The sequence below is a fragment of the Taudactylus pleione genome, unplaced genomic scaffold, assembly GCF_031769625.1.
Source record: "Taudactylus pleione unplaced genomic scaffold, aTauple2 ptg000198l, whole genome shotgun sequence".
NCBI classification, from domain to species: Eukaryota; Metazoa; Chordata; class Amphibia; order Anura; family Myobatrachidae; genus Taudactylus; species Taudactylus pleione.
Genome location: NW_028284600.1, coordinates 14,374,328 through 14,398,327, shown reverse-complemented (window position 1 = coordinate 14,398,327; position 24,000 = coordinate 14,374,328). Strand labels below are relative to the sequence as shown.

General features: G+C 48.1%; 1 protein-coding gene across 1 annotated transcript in view; it reads left to right on the top strand.

Moving 5' to 3' along the window:
* The window catches only part of KIF11 (kinesin family member 11), a 45,235-nt gene that overhangs the window by 11,839 nt on the left and 9,396 nt on the right, over positions 1-24,000 (top strand). Inside the window, exons 3-14 of the mRNA XM_088476994.1 lie at positions 2,658-2,790; positions 5,307-5,404; positions 5,641-5,719; positions 6,021-6,206; positions 7,087-7,211; positions 14,758-14,848; positions 15,070-15,312; positions 16,069-16,164; positions 22,776-22,864; positions 22,944-23,031; positions 23,166-23,354; positions 23,720-23,927. Of these exons, the coding sequence (XP_088333120.1) occupies positions 2,658-2,790; positions 5,307-5,404; positions 5,641-5,719; positions 6,021-6,206; positions 7,087-7,211; positions 14,758-14,848; positions 15,070-15,312; positions 16,069-16,164; positions 22,776-22,864; positions 22,944-23,031; positions 23,166-23,354; positions 23,720-23,927 (1,625 nt within the window). The remainder of the gene's footprint in view (positions 1-2,657; positions 2,791-5,306; positions 5,405-5,640; positions 5,720-6,020; positions 6,207-7,086; positions 7,212-14,757; positions 14,849-15,069; positions 15,313-16,068; positions 16,165-22,775; positions 22,865-22,943; positions 23,032-23,165; positions 23,355-23,719; positions 23,928-24,000) is intronic.

The following is a 24,000-nucleotide window of genomic DNA, read 5'->3' as shown; positions in this document are numbered from 1 at the left end:
GAAGTAGGCTTCCTAAGTCGTCAGGACATACACGCCGGAGGCTCTTCATCCGGACTTTTCAACTCCTGTTGGACAGGTGGGAACTACCAGATGTAGACCTCATGGCGTCACACCACAACCACATGGTCCCCAGGTACGGCTCCAGAACGAGGGACCCCTCAGCTGCCTTCGTGGACGCTCTGTCGGTGAGGTGGAACTTCATGTTGGCATACTTGTTTACACAGATATCCCTCCTCCCAAGTGTCGTCAGAAAGTTCAAGCAGGAAGGCGGCATGCTGCCTGGCCCAGGAGACATTGGTTTTCCAATCTGACATGTCTGTCTATAGACAGGCCACTGTCTCTGACCGGATTTGCTAGTGCAGGATCCCTGCCTATATCTGGAAATGGCGTGGCTATTAAGGCTGCCGTCTTAAAGGCCAAAGGTTTCTCTGCTTCTATGATCCAGACGATGATTAGGGCACGGGAGCCTGCTTCACCCCGCATCTATCACAGGTTTTGGCATTCATATTTTCATTCGTGTACCCAAACAAAATATGACCCTAAGGTTTTCACGTTAGACTTAGGTCTGCGCCTGGCTACCTTGAGGGTTCATGTTTCTGCTTTGTCAGGTTTGTTCCAGCGCAGATTTGTGCCGCTGGCAGATGTAAGAACACTTTTTTTTTTCAGGGGATCCTACGACTGCAACCTCCGTTTGTCCCTCTGGTGGCACCATGGGATTTATCCTTGGTTCTCAGGGCGCTGCAAGCTCCCCCCTTTGAACCCTTTGGATAAGGTGGACTTAAAATGACTGACAGCAAAGACACTTTTTCGCCTCGCTATCTCCTCAGCTCGTAGAGTTTCTGACTTGGCAGCACTGTCATGCTGTTCTCCATATTTGATTTTTCATCAAAATAGAGCTGTCCTACATACTAATGCGGGTTACCTTCCAAAGGTAGTATCCAGTTTCCGCATAAATGAGGAAATTTTAGTCCTGGCTTTTCAGTCTTCAAACCTGTCTACAGGTGAAGCTTTCCTGGATGTGGATCGTACCGGCTCCATCAGACAATCAGATTAGCTCTTTGTGTTATATGGGTTTCACAAACGAGGATGGGCAGCTAACAAACAGACTTTGGCTCGCTGGCTGCATACGACTATTTCTCAAGTCTATATACAGGCTGATCTCCCCGGGAAGCAATCGGGAAGCCGACTGCCTATATACCGGCAGCCGACTTCCCGACTATCTTATCCCGACAAGGGTGAAATGCCGGGCGTCTAGATGTAGATGCCCGCATTTCCCCGACACCGGGAGACCGGCGCCCGGCATCACTATCGTAGTGATGCCGGGCGCCGCGGTGGGGAGGGTTAGGTTTAGGGCTCCCGGGGGGGGACTTAGGGTTAGGCACCCCCCCCCCCCGGGAGGGTTAGTGTTAGGCTAGGGGGAGGGAGGGTTAGGCACCCCCGGGGGGGCGACTTACGGTTAGGCACCCCCCCGGGGGACTTAGGTTTAGGCAGAGGGGAAGGGGGTGGTTAGGGTTAGGCACTTGGGGGGGAAGTTAGGGTTAAGCACCCTTAAGGAGGGTTAGGGTTAGGTTAGTGGATACTTGCCTATCCACGATCAGGATTTCCAGCGCTGTCGGGCTTCTGCTGCGTCGCACTCTGCTCCTGTTGGGCTGCCGCTGACGGGAATCGAACCCATTCATACCCATTCCGATCTCCCCTGTTCATAACAAGGTGACAGCACATTCTACTCTGTCAGACCGTCGTGGGAGGTTAGACCTGGCACCTCAGCTGAACAGCTGTGCAGGGCAGCCACTTGGTCTTCTGTCCATACCTTTATAAAATTCTATGCTTTTATACTTTTGCCTCCCAGGATACTAGATAACTTTTCCTTCGAGGTCCATAGGATCTACAGAGCACCTACTCTGAAGCACCTGGCCTCAGTTGGGATCTGTTCTTTTGCTTTTTTTGTATCACTGATTCCCTCTTCGTATGTTGTGTTTCTTTGGTACATTGTACTTCCTTCTCCACTTTCCGTCTCTTGCCGCTAGGCTTGCTTACAAACTGAATGGCTGGAGGCGGGGTATATTGGGAGGAGGACCAGTGCATGCTGGGAGCTTTAAAGCTGTAGCTATTTGGTGCAGTGGATCTCTCCAACTACATACCCCAAGGTAGATTCTATGGACCTCGAAGAGTCATCTAAGGTATGTTATACCATAACTCAGATTATTTACTTTCATCCTTCCATGTGGAGGTGCACTATGTACATATATGTATATTTTTTTGGCTTTTTTTTTTCTTGAGCCTCTTTTTTTTTTTTTTTTTTTCAAATTTATTTCTCTCTCTATGTGGTCATTCAATTCTTGACTGTTATATTTTGTTGTATATGATATGATCTACAGTACAATATTACTCATTTGTTTTCAATCAATGTTTCAAAAAAAGTATTCCCTTTTAAAGTGCCTCGTAATATTTAGATGCCTTATAAAGGGCTTTTAAAGAAGTATTTATAGTTTAAAGCAGCTGTAATTCCATCCTATCTTGTAAAATTGGTGCCACTTTTAAAATGGGCTCTATTTTCCCTGTGAGTTGGTCTAAGGTGACTTAAACAGATGTATGTATCAATAAGTAGCTGAAAACTTTTTCTTTTTTTTTTTTTCTTTTTTTCTTACTCCTCTCAGGCCTTTCAATCAGTTAGAGCGCAAGGCGAACTCCCATTCAGTGTTAGAGTTTGACACTCAACGGAAAGAAGTTTTGGTCCGAACTGGGGGAATAAATGACAAACTGGGGAAGAAAAACTACATGTTTGATATGGTAAGTGGCCACGCTATGTTTGTTCCACAAATCTACATTAAAATTAAGCTAAATCTATACTATGCCTTAGTGTAGAGGTTTCCAAACTTTTTTTGAATCGCGATACCCTAGAGTATCAGCATTGTTCTCACGGCACACCTAAGCCAAAAGTTGTTTGTTGAGAAATTCAGAAACAAATGTAGTGAAGTAGTACAGTGCCATAAATTGTGCTCACCTGTCATCCTTATGCTCAGTTATGTGGTGGTGGACAGGTTTGCTCTTCTGTTTGTCCACATATTTACAGTACATTGAACATAGACAATTTGACTTGGTGCTGGACCACCAACGTGAGGCACCCCTGTAAGTGTCCCGAGGCACCCCAGGGGGCCGCAGCGCACAGTTTGGGAACCACTGCCTTAGTGAAAGAGCTTAGTGTAATGTTGTCTCATAAGTAAATGGTCCAGGTCCGGTATAGTGTAAAACTGTTAATTTAGGGACAAGACTGAAATCTCAATGACCCTAGAGCTCTAGACTGCTCTCATTATCTAGTACCAGTAAATCTGAGTGTGGTATAAAGATCGATAAAAAGGTTGACAGTCAATAGGCACCATCAGGAGGAGGTTAGGGTTATGCAAATTTCACCCAATTTTTTTAAAGAAATCTACTCTAGCAAAAATTAGAGAGAATTTGGAAGTAAAGTCTGTTTTTTTTTTTCCTTTTTATACCCCTTACCTCCTGATATTACCATATGCTTATGCTGGGAAATGATGCATGTAAACTGTCATAGGTATGTTACTCATTAGTTCCATGGAGTTCATAACTATTGTTTGCAGTCAAGAGTTTTTGCATTGCTCTTTAGTTAGCCTAACATGTGGCAAGTGAGGTCAGTAGGGTAATACGCTGTTTCTAGTTGGGTGTGTGTGTTGTTTTTTTTCTTTTTTCCTTTCTAGGGTGTTTGCATGGCTGCTTCTCTGGAATTCCTGTCAAACACAAGAACCAGTTCGCTTTAACACAGATATGTCTGTTCCAGACGTCAAAATAATATGCTGGACAGCAGGACCCCTTACCGTGCTACATCATCAGTACCCCTTACTGAGCTACATTCATTACTCCTAGTCTGGAAACCCAGCTGCTGATGCTCCCCCCTCCATCGTATACCTGAGCCAGTGCAGGTCTGGTTCCTTGTACAGTCTGAGTCGTACACGTGCTTAAAAATAGATGCCGATCTCCATCTGTATTATACTCCTGCATCCTCGCCGTCCTATACATCTACTTGTGAAAGTAGCCGTCATTACAAGCACGCATTGCACCAGCCCTATCCTTCTGCAAAAGATCCATCTGAGATCGGCCAGCTCGTGCGCTACTCCATCTACATTGCACACGCATCCTACACCCCAAAGACGTTTTCTGCCCAGCTACACCCATTTAGCCAAAAGTGGAGATATGGCTCAGTTACATGCAATGCTGAATATCCCGCGGATCCACTGATATAGCAGAAGCTGCTGCTTTGTGTGCGAGTCGGCCACAGGCTCTGTGTGTATGGCATTACCTGCCTATTTACCTTGGCAGGGGATGCTAAATAAGTCGGTGCGATTTGTACTGAAACCCATCCCAAAATCAAACTGTCATGAGCTTTCATAAGAATTTGAAGGACTGTACGCACCTTATTTCCTGAAGCTCAAGCTTCCACATACTTATACTACTGATATATGTATTAGACTAGTTTGGTGTTTGGATGGCCTTGAGAGAATATGAAGGAGACATCAGGTAAAATGAGAATGTGACTGTTTTGGGACAGGCTGCTAAAATATTTATAAAGTCCCTTCCTATAGCTCAATATTGTCAACCGTTTAATCATTGACATAGTTTTGGCCCATAACATTCTGACTGAGACTTGGGACATCTCACCATCCGTGTCCCTACTGCCAACAGAAAAGGGGGATTTGGTACTTGGCATCAAATCACTCATTGTGGCTATAAAAAGGGCACTGATAAACCCTCCCAGAAATAAGATTTGCCTTACTCTGTTCCTTTGCTTGTCGTCTTGCTGGGTTAATTGTCCGCTTGGGTTAATGAAAAGGGCCCGTTTTCTTTTTTTTTACCCATTCTCCTATGAGTGAAGCACAACCCAAAGTCTGTGTCCATTCGCAGCAGTGATGAAAATGATTTAACAGGAAGTCCCGCAATCCTCGTTTATACATTTGGTACAAGATAATCCTTGTGCTACATCAACAAAGTAGGATGTCACGATATGCTTTGCACTCTCAGATCTCCTCGCCCTACCCCTCCTATCCTACTACTAACTATCCATCCATCTTCTTCTTTTAAATTTTTTATTCAGACTGCTGGAAAGTGATTTAAAAAAAACAAAACACATTTATATACTCTTTAAATTCTTTATACATTACATATAACCTGTGTGTCCTGCTTTAAAAAAAAAAATTCTAATAATAAACTATATCCTTGTACTTCCCCCAGTGCCCTCCCTGGAAAATGCTGCAATATTCTGATGTGTTTTCCTTTGCTTGTTCCTACAGGTATTTGGCCCATCTGCCAAACAAATTGAAGTATATAGGAGTGTTGTGTGTCCGATCTTGGATGAAGTTATTATGGGATATAACTGTACTGTTTTTGCGTGAGTATTTGATTATTTTTGGTTATCACTCTTTATAAATGGGCACACTTTTTTAGGAGATGGTAATACCGCTCTGAGCGACTGGTTCTGTTGGGGGGAAACAAAATGACTTTGTATGGATTTGTCTGTTTATGGTTTTATATTGTAATGCAACCATCCTTGTACAGGTGGTAGACTTTACAGTGAATTCCATCGGCATATATTGCATTATACATTACATAGTTATTATTCTCTAGGTATGGACAGACTGGCACAGGAAAAACATTCACTATGGAGGGGGAAAGGTCCGCGGATGAGGAGTTTACTTGGGAGCAGGTATGTTTTCTCAGATGGTTTTACATAAAGCATCATTCATGTAACTATGTGGATGGCTGACGTGGAAGACTGATTAATATAATAGACCAAATGAAATTCACGTATTTCTATTTATTGTCTCTATTGATGGTAATCCACTAGATGGTTTGTTAATGACACACTGCTAGTAGAAATGATTGTACCCTCCCAGGTTAGTTCCGTGTCAGTCAGCGCTGCCCAGAAAGAGCTGATTGGTGGAGTTGTTGCCTGGGTCACGCAGTAATAATGAAAGAAATACAAATACAATGCCTCTTCTTCACAGGACCCTCTAGCAGGTGTCATTCCCCGGACACTTCATCAGATATTTGAAAAGCTGTCTGAGAATGGCACCGAGTTCTCAGTGAAAGTCTCTCTGCTGGAAATCTACAATGAGGAGTTGTTTGATCTTCTAAGTCCAGCTCCGGATGTCAGTGAGAGACTGCAAATGTTTGATGATCCCCGGAACAAGGTGATTCTTCCTTTGTGCGCTTGTACATGTTTTTCCCTTGTTTTCATTTAAATATGTCAGCACGGCAAGATAAACATTTAGGTGACTATTCTTATTTGAGCACGTTGGCTGTAATTGCTCCCGCGTTCCATACACAGAACGAAATGTGATTCCACAATGTTCTAATTTGTTCGCAACTCTCCTCAGGATCTCCCTTACTCATGAATGTAAAGTGTCAGTTTATGCCTCAAAATTTTATAGCAGCGCAAATATTAAGTGCACAGTCTGGCACGTATTTAACTTGTTAGTGACTCTTTAAATTTTGGGGCCACTTCCTGAATATATCCCTTGGTTTTATAGCCCTCATTATCACTGCACACTTGCACCAGCCCTATCTATGGAGCAAGCGGCCTTGAAGTGCCCTCTCTGTACTTAGCCTACACCAGAATGCTCTACCACCCAATTATGTCCCTCCACCCTCCAAATAGAGATGCACTTGAGTACGTGACTCTGCAAGCGCAGTGTGAAAACATGCATTTGTAAAACCACGTTGCAATAACACTGCACCGGCCTCTGTTAGCTGATCTACAACTTTAAGCAATTTCTGTGAGATTTGTTGTTGTCTGAGGAGTTTCAGGTTTCCCATCTCAGCAATGTAACTTCCTACACAAACAGTAGATGCAGGCACTCTGAGCTGAAAAAGTATTCATGAGCTGGCCGCTTATGACATCTGCTACTGGTAGGAAGTGACATCAGAGACGCTGCTTCAATGATATGACGTTATCTTCATGTATTGCTAGTTTGTGTTTATCATAAATATTGTCAGTCTATGCTATGACTCTTTTCACTTGGTACGGTGAGCTTTACAGTGGAAACTACAACTAATCTAATTCTCTTACAGAGAGGAGTTATAATCAAGGGACTGGAAGAAGTGACCGTACACAACAAGGATGAAGTTTATCATATCTTGGAAAGGGGGGCAGCCAAGAGGACTACAGCGTCCACCCTAATGAATGCTTACTCTAGGTTTGTAGACTTGCATATTTCATATGTGAAGGTTGAGTGTGCATCTTGGCAATACCATACAGTCTTATTACATCTCTATCATATATGCTCCACCCCCTTTCTTTCTTTTAAATTAAGTTTCTACTTCAGGGTCCATAGGGGGTCCACAGGGTTGACCTTGGAGTATAGGTTGGGAACCAAATCCGGGCACCACGCAGTTAAAGCTTTTAGCTCCCAGGATGCACTGGGTCCACTCTCCCTATAACCCCACCCCCAAGCCAGAGGCACCTCAGTTTCAGTTGGTGCCCGGCCGGAGTCGGGTCACTGTTAGCGCAGGGGGAGCTGATTAGCAGCCCCTAAGCTTTCTTTTATTTTTTTAGGGACAAAGGCCCTCATTCAGAGCCGTACGCTCTGAGCAGAGCGCACGCTCTGAATGAGGGCCGGGCTCCATTTTCATGGAGCGTCCTCCTGGACGCTCGTATAGCTGTGGGTCACCACCCACAGGCTATACGAGCGTGCTTTGTGATGGCCGCGATGGTCGAGACCATCGCGACCATCGAAATTGCGAGCCGGAGCCTGCGGTTGAGGTTTTCAACCGCAAGCTCCGGAGTGATTTTGGCTCTATCAGAGCCAAAATCACTCCCACTGACATCACTAGTGATGTCAGTGGGCCGGCTTCTGACGGGAGGCGTTCCCGTGGGAACGCCCCCGTCAGGGAGGCACGCCCCCGGCACGCCCACCAAAGGGGGCGTGCTGTCAATCAACATTGACAGCACGCCCCCTTTGATCGGACACAACGAGCGAAGGACTTTCCTTCGCTCGTCGCGTCTGGCGCATGCGCACGACGGAGCTCCCTCCGTCGTGCGCATGCTCAGTGCATAACATCGACCCACTTGCGAGCGGACAGCCGCTCGCGAGTGGGTCTGAATCAGGCCCAAAGCTTTTTCTAAGGACTTTGGACTCTTCAGAGCGGCAGGGTCGGACTGTCCATAGGACGTCTAAGCTGCCGCTCCGTCACCCCGCTGGCGCTGAGACGCCAGTACAGATCTGGGGATCTCAGCGGGACCTCAGAGTCTGTACTAGCCCGACTCTGCGGGCGCCCAGGACTGCTGCCGGATTCACGGGGAGCAGGTAAGGCGCGGGTCACCGCTTGCGATGATCCGCGCATTTCAAATGCAGTCCTGTGCCTCCGGTCTCAGGGGACAGACCGGAGGCGCCGGCAGTGGTGGCGGGCCCCCCATACCCCGTGTGTCCACTAGACCACCAGGGACTTAATGATCGGTGCAGGGAGCCGGTGTCCCGGGGGTTAATAGCCGGCCAGGGGAGGCAGCCTTCCCTGTTACAGCGGCTCCTCCCCTCAGCTCAGCGCGCCTTTCAGTATCTATAGTCTGGCGTCGCTGAGCTGTTTCCTCCGAGGGCCACGCTTCCTCTGAGGTCTCCAGCGGCCATTTTATCTCTGTGGTGCAGCAGAAATCTCTGGAGATGGCAGTTGGTCCAGTCTCCCTGCGTACCTCACCATCAGGTCAGTGTACACAGCGCTGTAGCCTTCCCAGACACTGAATCTGGGTAAGTTGAATGCAGTGACATAATGCAGCATATTGTATGTCATGCTTATGTGTGTATATATATATATATATGTGTGTGTGTGTGTGTGTGTGTGTGTATATATATATATATATATATGTATATGTATGTATATGTATGTATATGTATGTATATCTGCATTTTATGTGACTTATGCTAGTGCTGACTGTCTGTACTTTATTCTCTCACCTGTCAGTGTATATCTATCCCTTTTCTTTATCTGCCCTAATACAGCTGTACTTAGGGTGGTTCTGGGACCTCACATTTATATACTTGTTAATATTTGTGAGGTTTGTCACATACTGTTGCGTGCTGCATGTTGCCATATTTTAGATGGAACTGTGTGTTGCATACGCTGAAAATGGGTCCCTGCAGCTAATTTTTGGCATCAGTCAGGACCAGTATAGCGCTGCTTAATATTTCCGCCAAGAGGGTTGGTCAGATATGTCTGACCAGGAGATAGAGCGTTATACTGCACCCATTTTTACTATCCTGCAGGTCATGTGCTGCAGGTGTTAGTGCGGAGGATTTGACTCATAAAGGGTTCTGTATGTGGCGTCATCTGGTGCCGGCCTCTTTCACGACCCCCTTGGGCGGTTTGTTTTTTCGGGATCCTCTCAATTGCGGATCGCCGGGCGGGCCCCATTGTTGTAGCTCACTTGGGGTTACTTCACCGTACTGCCCTTTTCATCTCAGGGTATCTCGCAGTTTCTTGCACTCTTCCCCTGTGACACAGACTACCGCTCCCTGCAGGAGTTTTTCGCAGTACATGAATTCCCCCTGGTGCCACAATAGTCTGTCATTCCCCTTGCAGGGATTACCACAACAGCCACCCTGGGTGGATGTCGTTTTCTACGAAACGCTAATTGGCGTGGTTGACGCCCTGTGGTTACTTCCCAGTTGGCTCTGCCGTGAACTGGATACTGTTTTGGGCTCTTTCCCTCTTACACGGGGGGAAACCTATTTCAGGTATTATTATCCCTGCTTTAGGGCTGGTAGCAGGTCCATTCTGGTTAGATTGAATGTTGACCTGCACATGTATCATACACCCTCAGTCTTGCATGCCTTCGGGTTCCCTGGTGCTGACTAGCGGGTGGATCGCATGGCGGGACTCTGGCTGTTGCCAGATAGGAGGTGTTACAACAGTGTTTGGCCTCCTGTCCCAAATTCCCTGAGGGTCATCACGAGCCCCTCCTGGGGTGGATGGGCGCGTTACTCGTCTGGTTACGGACGTTACTACGCCTCCCATTCCTGCGTGGTCGGATTCTTCGGATCCGTAGGTGGTAACTCTGCCTGAAATCAGTATACCGTATATACTCGAGTATAAGCCGAGTTTTTCAGCACAAAAAATGTGCTGAAAAAGTCCCCCTCGGCTTATACTCGAGTCAAGTGTAGCGCTGACCGGACGGAGTTCGGTCAGCGCTACACACTGCCAAACACACAGCCGCCAGAGCCGGCAGCTATGTGTTTGCTGTAATCAGCAGCCGCTGAGAGTCTGTCAGACTCTCAGCGGCTGCTGCTGCTCCCACTGCGGGAGCCATCTTCCGGCTCCCGCAGTGGGTGATGGGAGACACGTCGTCATGACGACGTCTCTCCCATGCAAAGCGGCCGGAGGAGCGGACAGCGGCGGGACCATGAGCGGGAGTTTCAGGTAAGTGTTTTTTTTTTTTTTTTTATTATCACATCTCTCTCTACCAGGGGGCGATGACTGCAGGGGGCACTACCAGGGGGCATTATCAGGGGGCGATTACTACAGGGGGCACTAAAAGGGGGGAATACCACTGGGGGAACTACCAGGGGGGGATTACTACAGGGGGCACTAGCAGGGGGGGGATTACTACAGGGGGGGATTACTACAGGGGGCACTAAAAGGGGGGATTACTACAGGGGGCACTAAAAGGTGGGATTACTACTGGGGGTACTACCAGGGGAGGATTACTACTGGGGGCACAACCAGGGGGAATTACTACTGGGGGCACTACCAGCTGTTGCCATTTCCCACACTAGGCTTATACTCGAGTCAGTAAGTTTTCCCAGTTTTTTTGGGTAAAAGTAGGTACCTCGGCTTATATTCGGGTCGACTTATACTCGAGTATATACGGTACTTGCTTTCAGGGGTTGTTACCCATCCTACTATGGCTATAGCATGGTTGGTTAATACTATTGCATATTGGGCTGATGCATTTGTAACGTTTTTTCCCCTCCAACACGTCGGGGGTTCAAATGTATTTGGTCGCTCACGTAATATATGCAGTTGTCATAGGTGGAAATGCCTATATTGGATTCCAGTCTCCTAACTTTCAGAGTTCCGGCTGTGACTGTATCCTCCGTAATACCCTATGGCTGCGCTCTGGGAATGCAGAGGTGCAGATACCATCTTTAGGGTAGATCTTGTTTGGTCCTGACCTTGACAAGATTGTAGTAACATTGGCAGTATTACTAACGACAAGTTTACCGCTTTCAGCTATGCCCACTACAAGGCCTCAGACTAAGTCTGTTAAGTCTTTTTGTCCTTTGGGTCAGCCTAAAGGTCTGTTTCTTCGTAGACTGTCGGCATCTACAAGGGCCGACATATCCAGTACCGAGCAGGCCTGTACTGCCAGCCGATCCTGCTTCTGAACCTACGGATATCTCTTCAGCCTGACGGGACAGGCCTACAACTGGGAGATACCGATTTTCTCAGTTTGCCCGGTACTAGTGTCAGGTTGCCGTGGCTACGTGAGTAGGAGGGTACGCCCTCTCTTTGCTCAGGCGTCCTCTTTACAAGGGCCTTACAAATCCAGAAAGCTATGCAGTTGTTGCGGTAAGCGGAGCTAATTAGGCCATCCCCACTATCTTAGTGAGGGACTGGTTGTTCTGTTTTCTTTCTGGTGCGGTGGCTGAATGGGCCTCTCTGGCCTATTCTCTGTCTCAGTTCCCTGAACCAGTTCCTAAAGCTACCTGGGCTCAGGAGGAAATCCCTATGCTCCATCATACGATGTTTGGAACCTGGGGACTTTATGGTATCACTGGATATACAGAACGCGTGCCTACGGGTACTTACAGAGACCTTTCCTCAGCATGGGCTGAGGTTTGCTGTATCACAGCAACACTTACAATTTTTCGGGCTCTGCCTGTTGGGACTGTCCTCAGCCCCACAGGGGTTTACCAGTGTTTTGGATTTTCTGACAGTTCTCCTGTTCAGTATATCCCAATGCTCCTGTACCTGGACGGCCTCCTGCTCTTAGCGGGATCACCGGGGTACTTTACAGCCAGGTCAGGATGACTGTGGCTTCTTCAGGGTGCAGACGTTTAATCAACGGGGAAAAAGTCCTCCCTGCATCCCTCTCTGGGTATTCTTCATCTAGGATCCCTGCTGGATTCTCAGAATCTGAGAATTCTTCTGGCGTAAGACGGAATCTCCACTCTTCCATTAGGAGTACATGGTTGTCTACGCAGTCGACATATGTCTTTACACTCTGGGATGCATGGTCAAATATTCAGTGTCTGCCTTTGGAAGGGTGGAATGGGCTCAGTTCCATTCCAGGCCTTTCAATAATTGGCTCATCTCCAGATGGAACGAGTTTTTTCTGTCGGACCACTGTTCAAACGATGATGCTCTCTCCGGAGGCAAGTCGGTCCCTGTCCGGGTGGCAATGGCCATCTCGTCCAGGGTATTCTTTGCTATGGACAGTGTCTGGTTCGCATCCTTTTCAGTGCAGTTGGACGTCTGTCGATTCCACCCTGTCAATTAACTTGCTCTGGCATAACTCTTGTTTCCCGGTGAACCTGAAAAGGTCCAGTCCGACAGGGTCAGGACAGTGGCTTCCTTTTTAGCAACACTGTTCGTTGGGTGGCAATGACAGGTATGTCACATATTCGGACATAGTCCGAGGGTCTCCTCCCGACCATCTCGGCAGCGTTCATTTCAGGAGCTCTCCATTGGGAAGCGGGAGTCCTCAGCCGTCACGACGTGCATCCCGGGGACTAGTCTCTTCCCCAAGAGAGGTTTCATCTCCTGGTGAGCAGGGGGGGCCCCCCTGAGGTGACCCTCATGGCCTTCTGACTTTATCACACTATGGTGTTACAGTCCAGCTCTGGGGATTCTGAAGCAACCTTCAGCGACTTTGTCGGTGAAGTGGTCCTTCCACTTTGTGTACCTGTGTTCCCCGGTCTCCCTTCTTCCTCGAGGTCTTTGGAAGTGTTTCAATTGAGACGGAGATGCTTTCCTGCTGGTGGCTCCTGATTGCCCCAGATGTAAGGGGTACTTGGATTTTCGGAGTCTCTCCATCGATACTCCATTCCTGATGCTTCGCTGCCCGGGCCTGTTGTCTCAGGGTCCTTGGTTTTGCCTTGGACCTGGGTCGTTTGTCTTTGACTTTGTCCCTACAGTGGTCTTACGGCTTCCCTGGCTTTGTCATCGTTGGAATGATTAGAGCACATGGATCAGCTTTTGCTGGGACCTACCACAAACTGTGGCAGCCATAAATATTATGGTATTGTACCTGTCGATACAATCCTCTGGTGTCCAGGATTTCCAGATATTCTGGCATTCCTTCCGGCTGGCTTGGGTTTCACCCTCGGCCTGGTCTTCCTGACAGTGCGGATCTCTACACTGTCAGTTTGGTTAAGATATGGAATTGCTCCACTCTGGTATCCAGTTCATCCTTTGGAGTGTTTTCTGGATTATGCCTCCATTTGTCCTCCCTAGGGACTCCTTGGGAGTTAGTAGTGGTTCTTTGTTCCCTCCGGGGACAGTCAATGGAACCGCTGGTTGTGATAGCCATTACAGGGTCTATTGCTTAGGCTCTCTCTTTCTCTCAGGGTGTTTATATCAACCAGGAGAGTGTCTGAATTGGGAGCGTTCTCATGTGGCTCCCTCTTCGGGAGGGCATCATGTCAGGGTGTGAGTTGCTCTCGCCCTGTGTTTCTTCTTAGTGGTTTTTAGGTTCCATATTATTCTGGAACTTAGGGTACGACCATTCAGTCCCCAGTCCTCTCGGCTGGTGTGGCCTCATTGACTGTGGTCCGGCCTCTTTGGATTTATGTGATCCGTTCAGGTTCCTTACGGAAATCGGACTCCTTATTGGTGGTCTGAGATTTCTGGTTTTCACAGGAAAGAATGGCCGGCCTATAACCAAATGTTGGCTGGATGGCCTCGTAGGTCTTCCTCAGGGGTCTACCCATGGGTAGGCCTTTCTATTGTTGATGCTTGTTTTTTCTCGGGCCATGTAACCCTCGTGGGCGGCTCACTGTGGCGCCTCGGCTGTTTTGCCTTACTAGGTGGCCACGTGGTCTTCTGTCCACACCTTTTTAAGGTTCTAGGCATTTGTTTCCTTTGCCTCTCAGGATGCTTCCTTTTTGGCGACGGATTCTCCTCTCAGCACAGGAGCGTCCCCACCCTTGGTTGAACTGCTTTGGGACATCCCCAAGGTCAACCCTGTGGACCACCTATGGACCCTGAAGTAGAAAACAAGAGATATGGTAAGAACTTACCTTTGTTATCTCTGTTTCTACGAAGTCCATAGGGTCCACAGGGCGCCCGCCCTGACGCACCTGGCTTCATATGGGCTGTGTGGCTGGTCACCGGTTTTCCGTCTCCCATTTCTGTGAGTATGGTTACTGAGTGTTCCAGTTTTCTCTCTTTTTCTCTCCTCCTCCGGCCTTTGGCTACTTACAAACTGAGGTGCCTCTGGCTTGGGGGTGGGGTTATAGGGAGAGTGGACCCAGTGCATCCTGGGAGCTAAAACCTTTAACTGCGTGGTGCCCGGATTTGGTTCCCAACCTATACCCCAAGGTCAACCCTGTGGACCCTATGGACTTCGTAGAAACAGAGATAACAAAGGTAAGTTCTTACCATATCTCTTGTTATCATTTGCCTCTTGAGCTGACGATGCGTATTTACTGTATGTTGTGTTTTGAAGGGGGGGGGGGGGGGGTTTCATTTTCAAACTATATGTACAGAAATAATTTGTTTTATTTAAATTTATTTTCCTCTCTGCAGCCGTTCCCATTCCGTGTTTTCGGTCACAATCCACATGAAAGAAACCACAGTTGATGGTGAAGAGCTGGTTAAAATTGGGAAGCTGAATTTGGTAAGGTTCTGTTGCATAGTATTTGGTACATGTCTCTTAATATTGGCTTTGGGTTATTATACTGAACTACTGCTGTGGAAAGCAAATATGTTATTTTAATGTGCCCTAAAACTAATAAAGTAAACGTTAAGCGTTTTACCTTTTACAATCGGAGGTGTCCCTATGCGTGGAATAAATTTGTGACTCTTCTCTTGACTTGTGTTCATGTGCCCTTCTCTCAGGTAGATTTGGCTGGCAGTGAGAACATTGGCCGCTCGGGGGCTGTGGACAAGAGAGCCCGTGAAGCTGGAAATATCAACCAGTCTCTGCTGACATTGGGACGGGTGATCACTGCCCTGGTGGAGAGGGCCCCACACATCCCGTACAGAGAGTCTAAGCTCACAAGGATCCTGCAGGACTCCCTCGGAGGAAGAACAAAAACATCGATCATTGCCACTGTTTCTCCAGCCTCAATTAATCTGGAGGTAATCTAGTTGGAAGACTGGTTGTTTTATTTTATTTATTCTTTTCAATCTTCTTGTTGGGAGTTTATTCATTTGAGAGGTAACTCATAGTAATATGATGAGCTCCTACAGAAGACCATATTGAAGAATGGCATGTATTAGTCAACTTGTATACAGGGAAGTTGTAAAAACATTGATGAATCCCAGCATTGAAATTAGACTCTCCAGAGAGAAAAGCCAATGATGGAAATGGGTCTTTATTTTTTAAATTTTTTTGTGTTTACTAAATAAATGGCATTCTCCTTCTAGCTTCTATATTCGCTCTTCAGCTCTTTACAGCATCCATATATTTTTATTTTTTTCTCCCATAGACCTTTGCAATGACACAGGGCTGCTCTAGATGGATAAAAATAGCAGAGCTGTGTTGTGTCCAAGGGAAAGAGGACATGTACAACCCAATAAATAGGTCATCTGACAGGGGGAAAACCCCTCTAACTTTCCACATGGAAACTTGTATATAAATGTACTCTGTATATAATTGAGCATATAGCCCATGAATCTGAGGTGCAGTTTTTGGTCATGTGAATATTGTCTGTTTTAGGGACATTGCAAATGTGTAAATTCTTATCCTTTCTGCAACACCTCTGAAAGATGTGTTTTTGTATGTACTGTATAATATAACAAATGAGAACTTTGAATGTAGTTAAAGACAGAGCTCAGTACCGTTTCCCTGCCAAATATTTTCTATTTAAAACAAAAAAACTGCTTTCTTGACAGGAAACGGTGAGCACTTTGGAATACGCGAACCGAGCAAAGAATATTCTGAATAAACCAGAAGTTAATCAGAAACTGACTAAGCGGGCACTGATCAAGGTAGGTGCCTTCCTCTAAGCCTTCACGTGAGACTTTTGTGACACATTTAGGTCACCGATCGTTTCAATGTTAGATTATTGCGTGGGCTAATTGTTCACTAAAGTAATGGGGCTGATGTCACTTCTCCTGTTAATAAGAAATGTATTGCACTTGGATTCCAGGCAAATGCAATGTGAATGGTTAAGTCGGTATACATAATTTGTGGGGATATAGTAAAGGTACATAACATCTTGTTAAATGCAGTTTGGATATAATATAGAAAGCTGTAGTTATGCCTTCACTTCTGCACAAATCCTCGTGTGTTCTGTAACTTTGAGAAACCCATAATCCTGTGTTCCCACTAGACTGTTTTAGCAGGGTGCTGAAACAGCCTGCCCCGTGCCTTCCCCACCCACGGGCCGCAGTGTCCCTCGGATGGGAAAAGTTGTGATGAACGATCACACTCGGGTGAATAGATGCCGGCTTGTATTAACTGTGAGGGGAGAGCTTGGGGGAAGCCTAACACCTCCGTAACTGCTGGGCAAGCCCCCAAGTGTAATGAATTGGGGCTGTGTCACAAGAGATGCCCCTCCCTGGTCAGCCACACCCCCTTTTCAGGAGCACGTGGGGATTCCCTGCCCGTGGGCTAGCAGAAACACTAGGTTTAGGAACAAATCTCTGCATGTTTCTGATGGTAAATGCTGAGATATGTGTGTATGTGTATGTATGTATGTATGTATATATATATATATATTTTTTTTTTTTTTCTACTTCAGGGTCCATAGGGTATCCACAGAATACCTTGGGGTATAGGTGATGACGTCAGTCTTCAGGCACCACAGAGTTAAAGTTTTCAGCCTCCCAGGATGCATCTGGGTCCCTCTCCTATACCCCGCCCCCGGGCCAAGGCATCTCAGTTTTCGTCGGTGCCTGGCCGGAGTCGGAGGCACTGTGCAGAGGGGGGCTGTGAAGAGCCCCTGAAGTTTCTTTTAAAGGCAGCGCTGGCTGCACATCTGGGAGTACAGCATGGACAGTCAGTACTGACGTCCATGCCATCTCCCCTACACCCCGCCGGTACCAGAACGCCGGTACTGATCCGGGGATGCTGGTAGACATCTGGGGTCACGGCTAGCGGTGTCCCCAGATGTTTTGGACCATGGCCGGATCCAAGGGGATAGCAGGTAAGCAGCGGGGTCCCGCGGTGGGTCCCCGCTGGTCACATGGTCCTGAGTCCCCAGGCAGGGGGCTCCCTGGGGACTGGCTGCAGCGTGGAGCCAGGCGACCAACCTGCGCTTCCACTACCCCCTGGGACAGCGGGCCGCTGCTGAGCGGCATGCGCTGCGGCGTCCCAGGGGTTAAATGCATGCCAGGGGAGCGCGCTTTCCCTGTCTCACAGCCGGCGCCTCCCCTGCTGCACACAGCCTCTCTGCTCTGCCTGATTGGCCACAGTGTGTCAGCTGTCCTCCCCAGGCCGGCCTCCTTCATCCTCTGCTCCTCGGTGGCCATCTTTAAAGCATGGTGAACGCTGCTGGAAGCCTGTGAGCGGTGGCATTGCGGTCTGGGTCCCCCAGCATACCTCTCCTCTGTTTGTTACAGGTCAGTGTATGCAGCGCTGAGTCCTACCAGCCTGAGGGTCTGAGTAGTTGAGAACCAGCGCTAATAGTGCAGGGATTTGTTTCTTCTGCATTGTATGTGACTGAACTGCTAGCCTGCTGTCTGTACTTTCACTTTCTACTGTCAGCTTTATTACTGTCCCTGATCTTGCTCTGCTCAAAGCCCTTGCGGTGCGCGGTGTGCAGGGTGTTATTCACACTATACCAATACGTATAGGTGTGAGTGTCACATACTTACCATCATGTCTGAGACTGACTTTCCTCTCCAGCTCATGTGTACTAAATGCAAGGTACCAATAGCGGAGGGGGAGGGTAACGCGGAGGGGTTATGTCCCCAGTGCCTGGCACTGTCACGGCCGATTATGGTCACGGTCCCGGTACAGGAACCTCCCTGGGCTTGTTTCGCTAAGGCGCTTACAACCCTTGTGGGCCAGCTAGCTCCGCCACCTGCGTTTACCCAGACGGGTTTGTCCCAGCAGTCAGTGGTGTTGTCACCCATGCGGGAGTTCCCGAGACAATTGATGGTACCCCACAGTCTCCCTGTCCCTTCCCAGGTTTCTCCGGAGCCTGCGTGGGTTAATACTCTAACTACATCAGTTCAGCATTTATCCGATGTTTTACAGGGGCAGTCTGTGTTGCGGCCTCATAACGGCCGGTGGCGTCTTTATCTGCTCCTTACGGGGATGACGATGAGACGTCAGATGATGGGGAGATTCTGGATCTATCTGACCAAGAACCTCTCCGTACCAAAGAGCCGGACGCTAAGTCCAAGGTGTATATCCCTGGTCTTATTCGAGCGGTCCGCTCGGCTTTAGTTATTGAGGATATTGATCCTTTGGTGGCCACATTCATATATGCCTTTTTAAGGATATTAAGGGTGAGGCTACGGTGTTCCCTCTTTCTGCTCAATTAGTGGATCATTTTAGAGGAGGCGTGGAAAAATCCAGGTAAACGGTTTCAGCCCCAGAGGCGCTTAGCCGTGGCTTATCCGTTTGCGGTCAATTATTTTTCTAAGCGGGAATCCCCTACGCAAGTGGATTCACATGTCACACGCCTAGTCAAAAGTGCCACGTTGCCTATGCCTTCGATGTCATCCTTGAAGGATGTCACTGACCGCAAGGTGGAGATCTGCCTCAAATCCGTTTATTCCCTTGCAGGGAAGCATCCAGACCGGCTCTAGCCGTGTGTTGGGTAGCCAGAGCTATGGAGCGCTGGGCGGATAATTTGGAGGCGTCTTTGGCTGAACAGACCGAGTTGGTGGGCAATCTCCGAGACTCTGCCACTTACATTAATGATGCGGCCTTAGATATTTGTATGCTCACCTCTAGGATCTCCTCTGCAGTCGTGGCTGCTCGTCGCACCTTATGGTTGCGTTCTTGGAAAGCGTACGCGGATTCCAAAAAGTGATTAGAAGGTCTGGACAGGTACTATTTGGTCCGGATCTGGACAAAATTGTAGTTACGTTGGCAGCAGCAAAATCTGCATGTCTTCCGTCTGCTACGATTCCTTCTAGTGCTGGTGGGTCGTCCTTTCGGCCTCACAGGGCCCAAGGTAGCCTAAAGTACAGTTCTTTCCATGGCAGGCTGGGACCAAGAAATTGTCCAAGCCCAAGAAACATGTCTGGAGTACCAGACGTCCGGCTCCTAGGTCAGATAACAAACCTGTGGCCTGACGGCCCAGGCCTCCTTTTGGGGGACCCCAAAGTGGGGGGCGCCTGCTTCAGTTCGCCCAGTGCTGGTCGAGGACTACGACAGACACTTGGGTTCAGGAGGTGGTCTCTCACGGGTATGCCCTCTCCTTTCGGGACAGGCCTTCCGCTAGACCAGAGCAAAGCCTCGGAACTGCGCAAGGTTTTGCACATTATGCTCCAGGCCGGAGTTTCAGTGCATGTTCCAATTTCCCAGAGGGGCCTGGGTTTCTATTCCATTCTATTTTTGGTGCAGAAACCCAATGGGTCTTACCGTTCAATACTAAACCTAAAGGCCCTCAAGTCCTTGAGGGTGCCTCTGTTTCGGATGGAGACCCTGCGGTCCATTATTCTGGCACTGGAACCTGGGGACTACATGGTGTCATTGGACATCCAGGACGCTTACCTGCATGTCCCTATTCTTTTGCGCCATCAGCAGTTCCTCAGATTGGCAATCTGCAACGAACATTTCCAGTTCCAGGCACTGCCTTTTGGCCTGGTGACTGCTCCACGGGTATTCACCAAGGTCATGGCGGCTCTCCTGCGGACGCAGGGAGTCCGACTGTTGCCTTATCTGGACGACCTCCTGTTGATAGCTGGGTCTCCAGAGCTTCTTTTACACCATCTGGATCTGACTATTGCGGTACTGCAACGTCACGGCTGGTTGACAAACTGGCAGAGGTCCACTCTCACCCATTCTCAGAGGATCCTGCACCTCGGGGCCTTATTGGACTCCAGGCAGCAGTGGATCTTTGTGACGGAGGAAAAGATCCTTGCTTTGTAGTTGAGGGTGCGCAGTTGTCTGCAGTGTCGTCGAGTGTCGATACACTTGGCAAAGAGGTTATTGGGCTCAATGGTGTTGGTGTTCGACATGGTGGAGTACGCCCAATTTCACTCCAAACCTCTGCTGCTATTGATCCGGTCTAGATGGAATGGATTGCCTCAGTGTCTCAAGTCCCAGACGATGGGGCTTACTCCGGATGTTCGCCTGTCTCTAACCTGGTGTTTGCAGACGACCCACCTCAACAAGGGTCGCCCGTTCTGGGTGGCGAACTGGGTCCTGTTAACAACGGACGCCAGTCTCCGTTGCTGGGGAGCTGTCTCGGGTCCACACTTGTTTCAGGGCAGGTGGACTCTGGCGGTAGCGGAGCTTCCAATAAACATTTTGGAGCTCCATGCGGTGTCAAGAGCTCTCCAGCGGGCACAGCCGGTTCTCCAGGGTCACCTTGTGCAGGTCCCGTCGGACAACGCTACCACGGTGGCCTATTTAAACCAGCAAGGAGGAACCGGGAGAGTGGTCTTTACACCAGGACGTCTTTTGAAGTCTGGTGGACAAGTGGGGTCTTCCAGAGATAGACCTCATGGCGTCCCAGCACAACAACAAGTCGCCGGTGTACGGGTCTCGAACATGAGACGAAAAGGCGTCTCTGGTGTATGCCCTGTCCGTCTAGTAGACGTTCCAGTTTGCCTACCTTTTCCCTCCGTTTTCCCTTCTTCCGCGGGTATTACGGATATTCAAATCAAGAAGGTGGTACGCTACTGTTGATAGCTCCCGAGTGGCCCAGACGGCACTGGTTCTCCGACCTCCAGAGTCTGTCAGTAGAAGTTCCTCTGAGGTTACCATTACGACCGAATCTGCTGTCAAAGGGTCCTTGTCTTCACCCGGACCTGACTCTGTGTGGCTGTTGAAACGGTCATGCTAAGGTCCAGAGGGTTTTTCTGGCTCCGTGGTGCAAACCATACTAAGAGCTCGTAAACCTTCCTCGGCAAGAATCTACCATCGTGTGTGGCATACTTTCTTCCGGTGGTGTAGACCTAGAGGGTATTCCCTTAGGGAGTTCCGCCTGTCTGGGGTGTTGGCTTTCCTACAGGATGGACTGGATCATGGGCTTCGCCTGGCTTCTCTGAAAGTGCAGGTGTCTACCCTGTCAGTCTTGTTTCATCGTAGGATTGCTGCACTCTCTGATGTGCACACCTTTATGCGAGGTGTTCTTCGCATTCAGCCACCTTTTGTTCTACCGGTGGCGCCTTGGAATTGGGCTGTGGTCCTGAGAGTTCTCCAGGGACCGCCGTTTCAACCACTGGACTCAGTGGACTTTAAATGGCTTACAGCTAAAACCATATTCCTTCTGGCCATTGCCTCGGCCAGAAGGGTTTCGGATTTAGGGGTTCTCTCTTGTAGACCCCCTTTTCTGATTTTTCATAGGAATAGGGTGGTGCTTCGCACCCGTCCGGGATTCCTTCCCGAAGTGGTATCCAGTTTTCACATCAATGAAGAAATTGTTGTTCCGGCTTTCAATTCACCTGGACTTTCAGTGGGTGACGCCACTTGGGATGTTGTGCGGGCATTGAGAATTTATGTTGGCCGCACTTCTTCTTTTAGGAAGTCGGACGCCTTGTTTGTCCTCTATGGCTTCCGTAAAAAGGGTTGGCCTGCTTCAAAGTAGACTTTGGCAGGCTGGATTCGTATGGCAATTTCAGAAGCTTATCTTCATGAAGGTCTTCCAGTTCCTTCTTGGTGAGGGCTCATTCCACTAGGTCTGTGGGTCCTTCGTTTGCAGCTAGACGTGGTGCCTCTGCAGTTCAGATCTGCAAGGCTGCTACGTAGTCTTCTGTCTATACCTTTGTGAGGTATTACGCTTTTGACATCTTTGCCTCTCAGGATGCTTCCTTCGGGCGGCGGATTCTCCTCTCAGCACAGGAGCGTCCCCATTCTTAAAGGATACTGCTTTGGGACATCCCCAAGGTATCCTGTGGATACCCTATGGACCCTGAAGTAGAAAATATGAGATATGGTAAGAACTTACCCTTATCTCTATTTCTACGAAGTCCATAGGGTTCCACAGGACTCCCGCCCTGTCGCACCTGTACTGCAGATGGGCTTTATTCTGGTCACCGTTTTTTCCGTCTCCCTATGGTGAGAATGTGATTCTTGTGAGTGTCCAGATTTTTTCTTCTCTCTCTTTCTTCTCCTCCTCCGGCCTATGGCTTGTGACGTAACTGAGATGCCTTGGCCCTGGGGCGGGGTATAGGAGAGGGACCCAGATGCATCCTGGGAGGCTGAAAACTTTAACTCTGTGGTGCCTGAAGACTGACGTCATCACCTATACCCCAAGGTATCCTGTGGAACCCTATGGACTTCGTAGAAATAGAGATAACAAGGGTAAGTTCTTACCATATCTCATATTATATATATATAAATTTTTACACATACACCCCACAATGATTATCTTTGCACCATCCGGACTGACTGCTTTGGAATCTATCTAGCTGGCAGCACTTGTTGGACATTGTAAACACCTTTTTATATAGAATCTCTTGTTTCCACACAGGAATACACTGAAGAGATTGAGCGTTTGAAGAGAGACCTGGCTGCAGCTAGAGAAAAGAATGGAGTTTACCTTTCCTCTGAAAACTACGAGTATGTTCTTTCTCACATATAGCAGTATAGAGCATTTACCTGTCTCTTCATAATACTGAGCATTGTTCTGTACAAACAGGCAGATGCAGGGGAAGATCCTGTGCCAGGAAGAGCAGGCTACCGAGCTAGCAGAAAAAATTGCAGCTATGGAGGAGGAGTTAAAAAGGGTGAGTCTGATCCGGCTGTAAAACGCGTTGACCGGGTTTTTTTCGATGCTATATGTTCAGAATACTTTTGCCTTTTCTAATGGCATTGTCCTGTCTTCTATGCCTTTTTTTGTTTATTGCAATTCTCTTGGCAGACCACGGAGCTGTTTATGGAGAGTAAGAAGGACCTGGAGGAATGTAGCACAGTGCTGCAGTTTAAGGAGAAGGAGCTGGAGGAGACCCAGAAGTCTCTGCTGGAATCTAAAGTACAGCTGGCCGAGGAAGCATTTGTGGTGTCTGCTTTAGAGACCACGGAGAAGAAACTTCACAACACGGCCAGCAAGGTATCATCACATGTCCTCCATGTATACGGTTTAGACTTGGCTGCACTGTGGCTCTACGCCGTTTTGCATCTTCATGGTTCTGCAAGTCCTAATTCCCCTCTAACCTTAACTGTCAGATCATGCTGGGGCTTATAGTTCAACAACTGTTGGTGGCAACCATAGTGTTAAAGGAAATAGGCAATGCCTGCTTTTATGTATCATTACCAAACATGTCGTTCAAAGTTTTGGTTGTGGCTAAAGCAATGTTTAAGCGAGAATTCTTACAACGCACGGTTTTATTTTTTTGATTTCTAAATAAAATTTTAAACCGTAAGTAAGAGGGGAAAACCCGCCCCATATAATTTTGCCATATAATGCCTTTGTAGTTACTCAGCACGGTTAAAGAGACAACACAAGATGTTTCTGGTCTCCACGCTAAACTGGATCGTAAGAAGGTGGTGGAGCAACACAACACCCAGGCCCATGGGAAGTTTGCGGAACAGATGGATAAAATGTTTAGTACTATTCAGCAATCTGCGGAGGAGTACAGTGCTAAGCAGCAGGGGATGCTGGACTTCTACACCAGTTCTATAGGTAAGGACTGTTTACATTCACTGGTATGTTAAGGATCTGTCCAGCCTACCAGCAATGACCATTTCGACCTAAA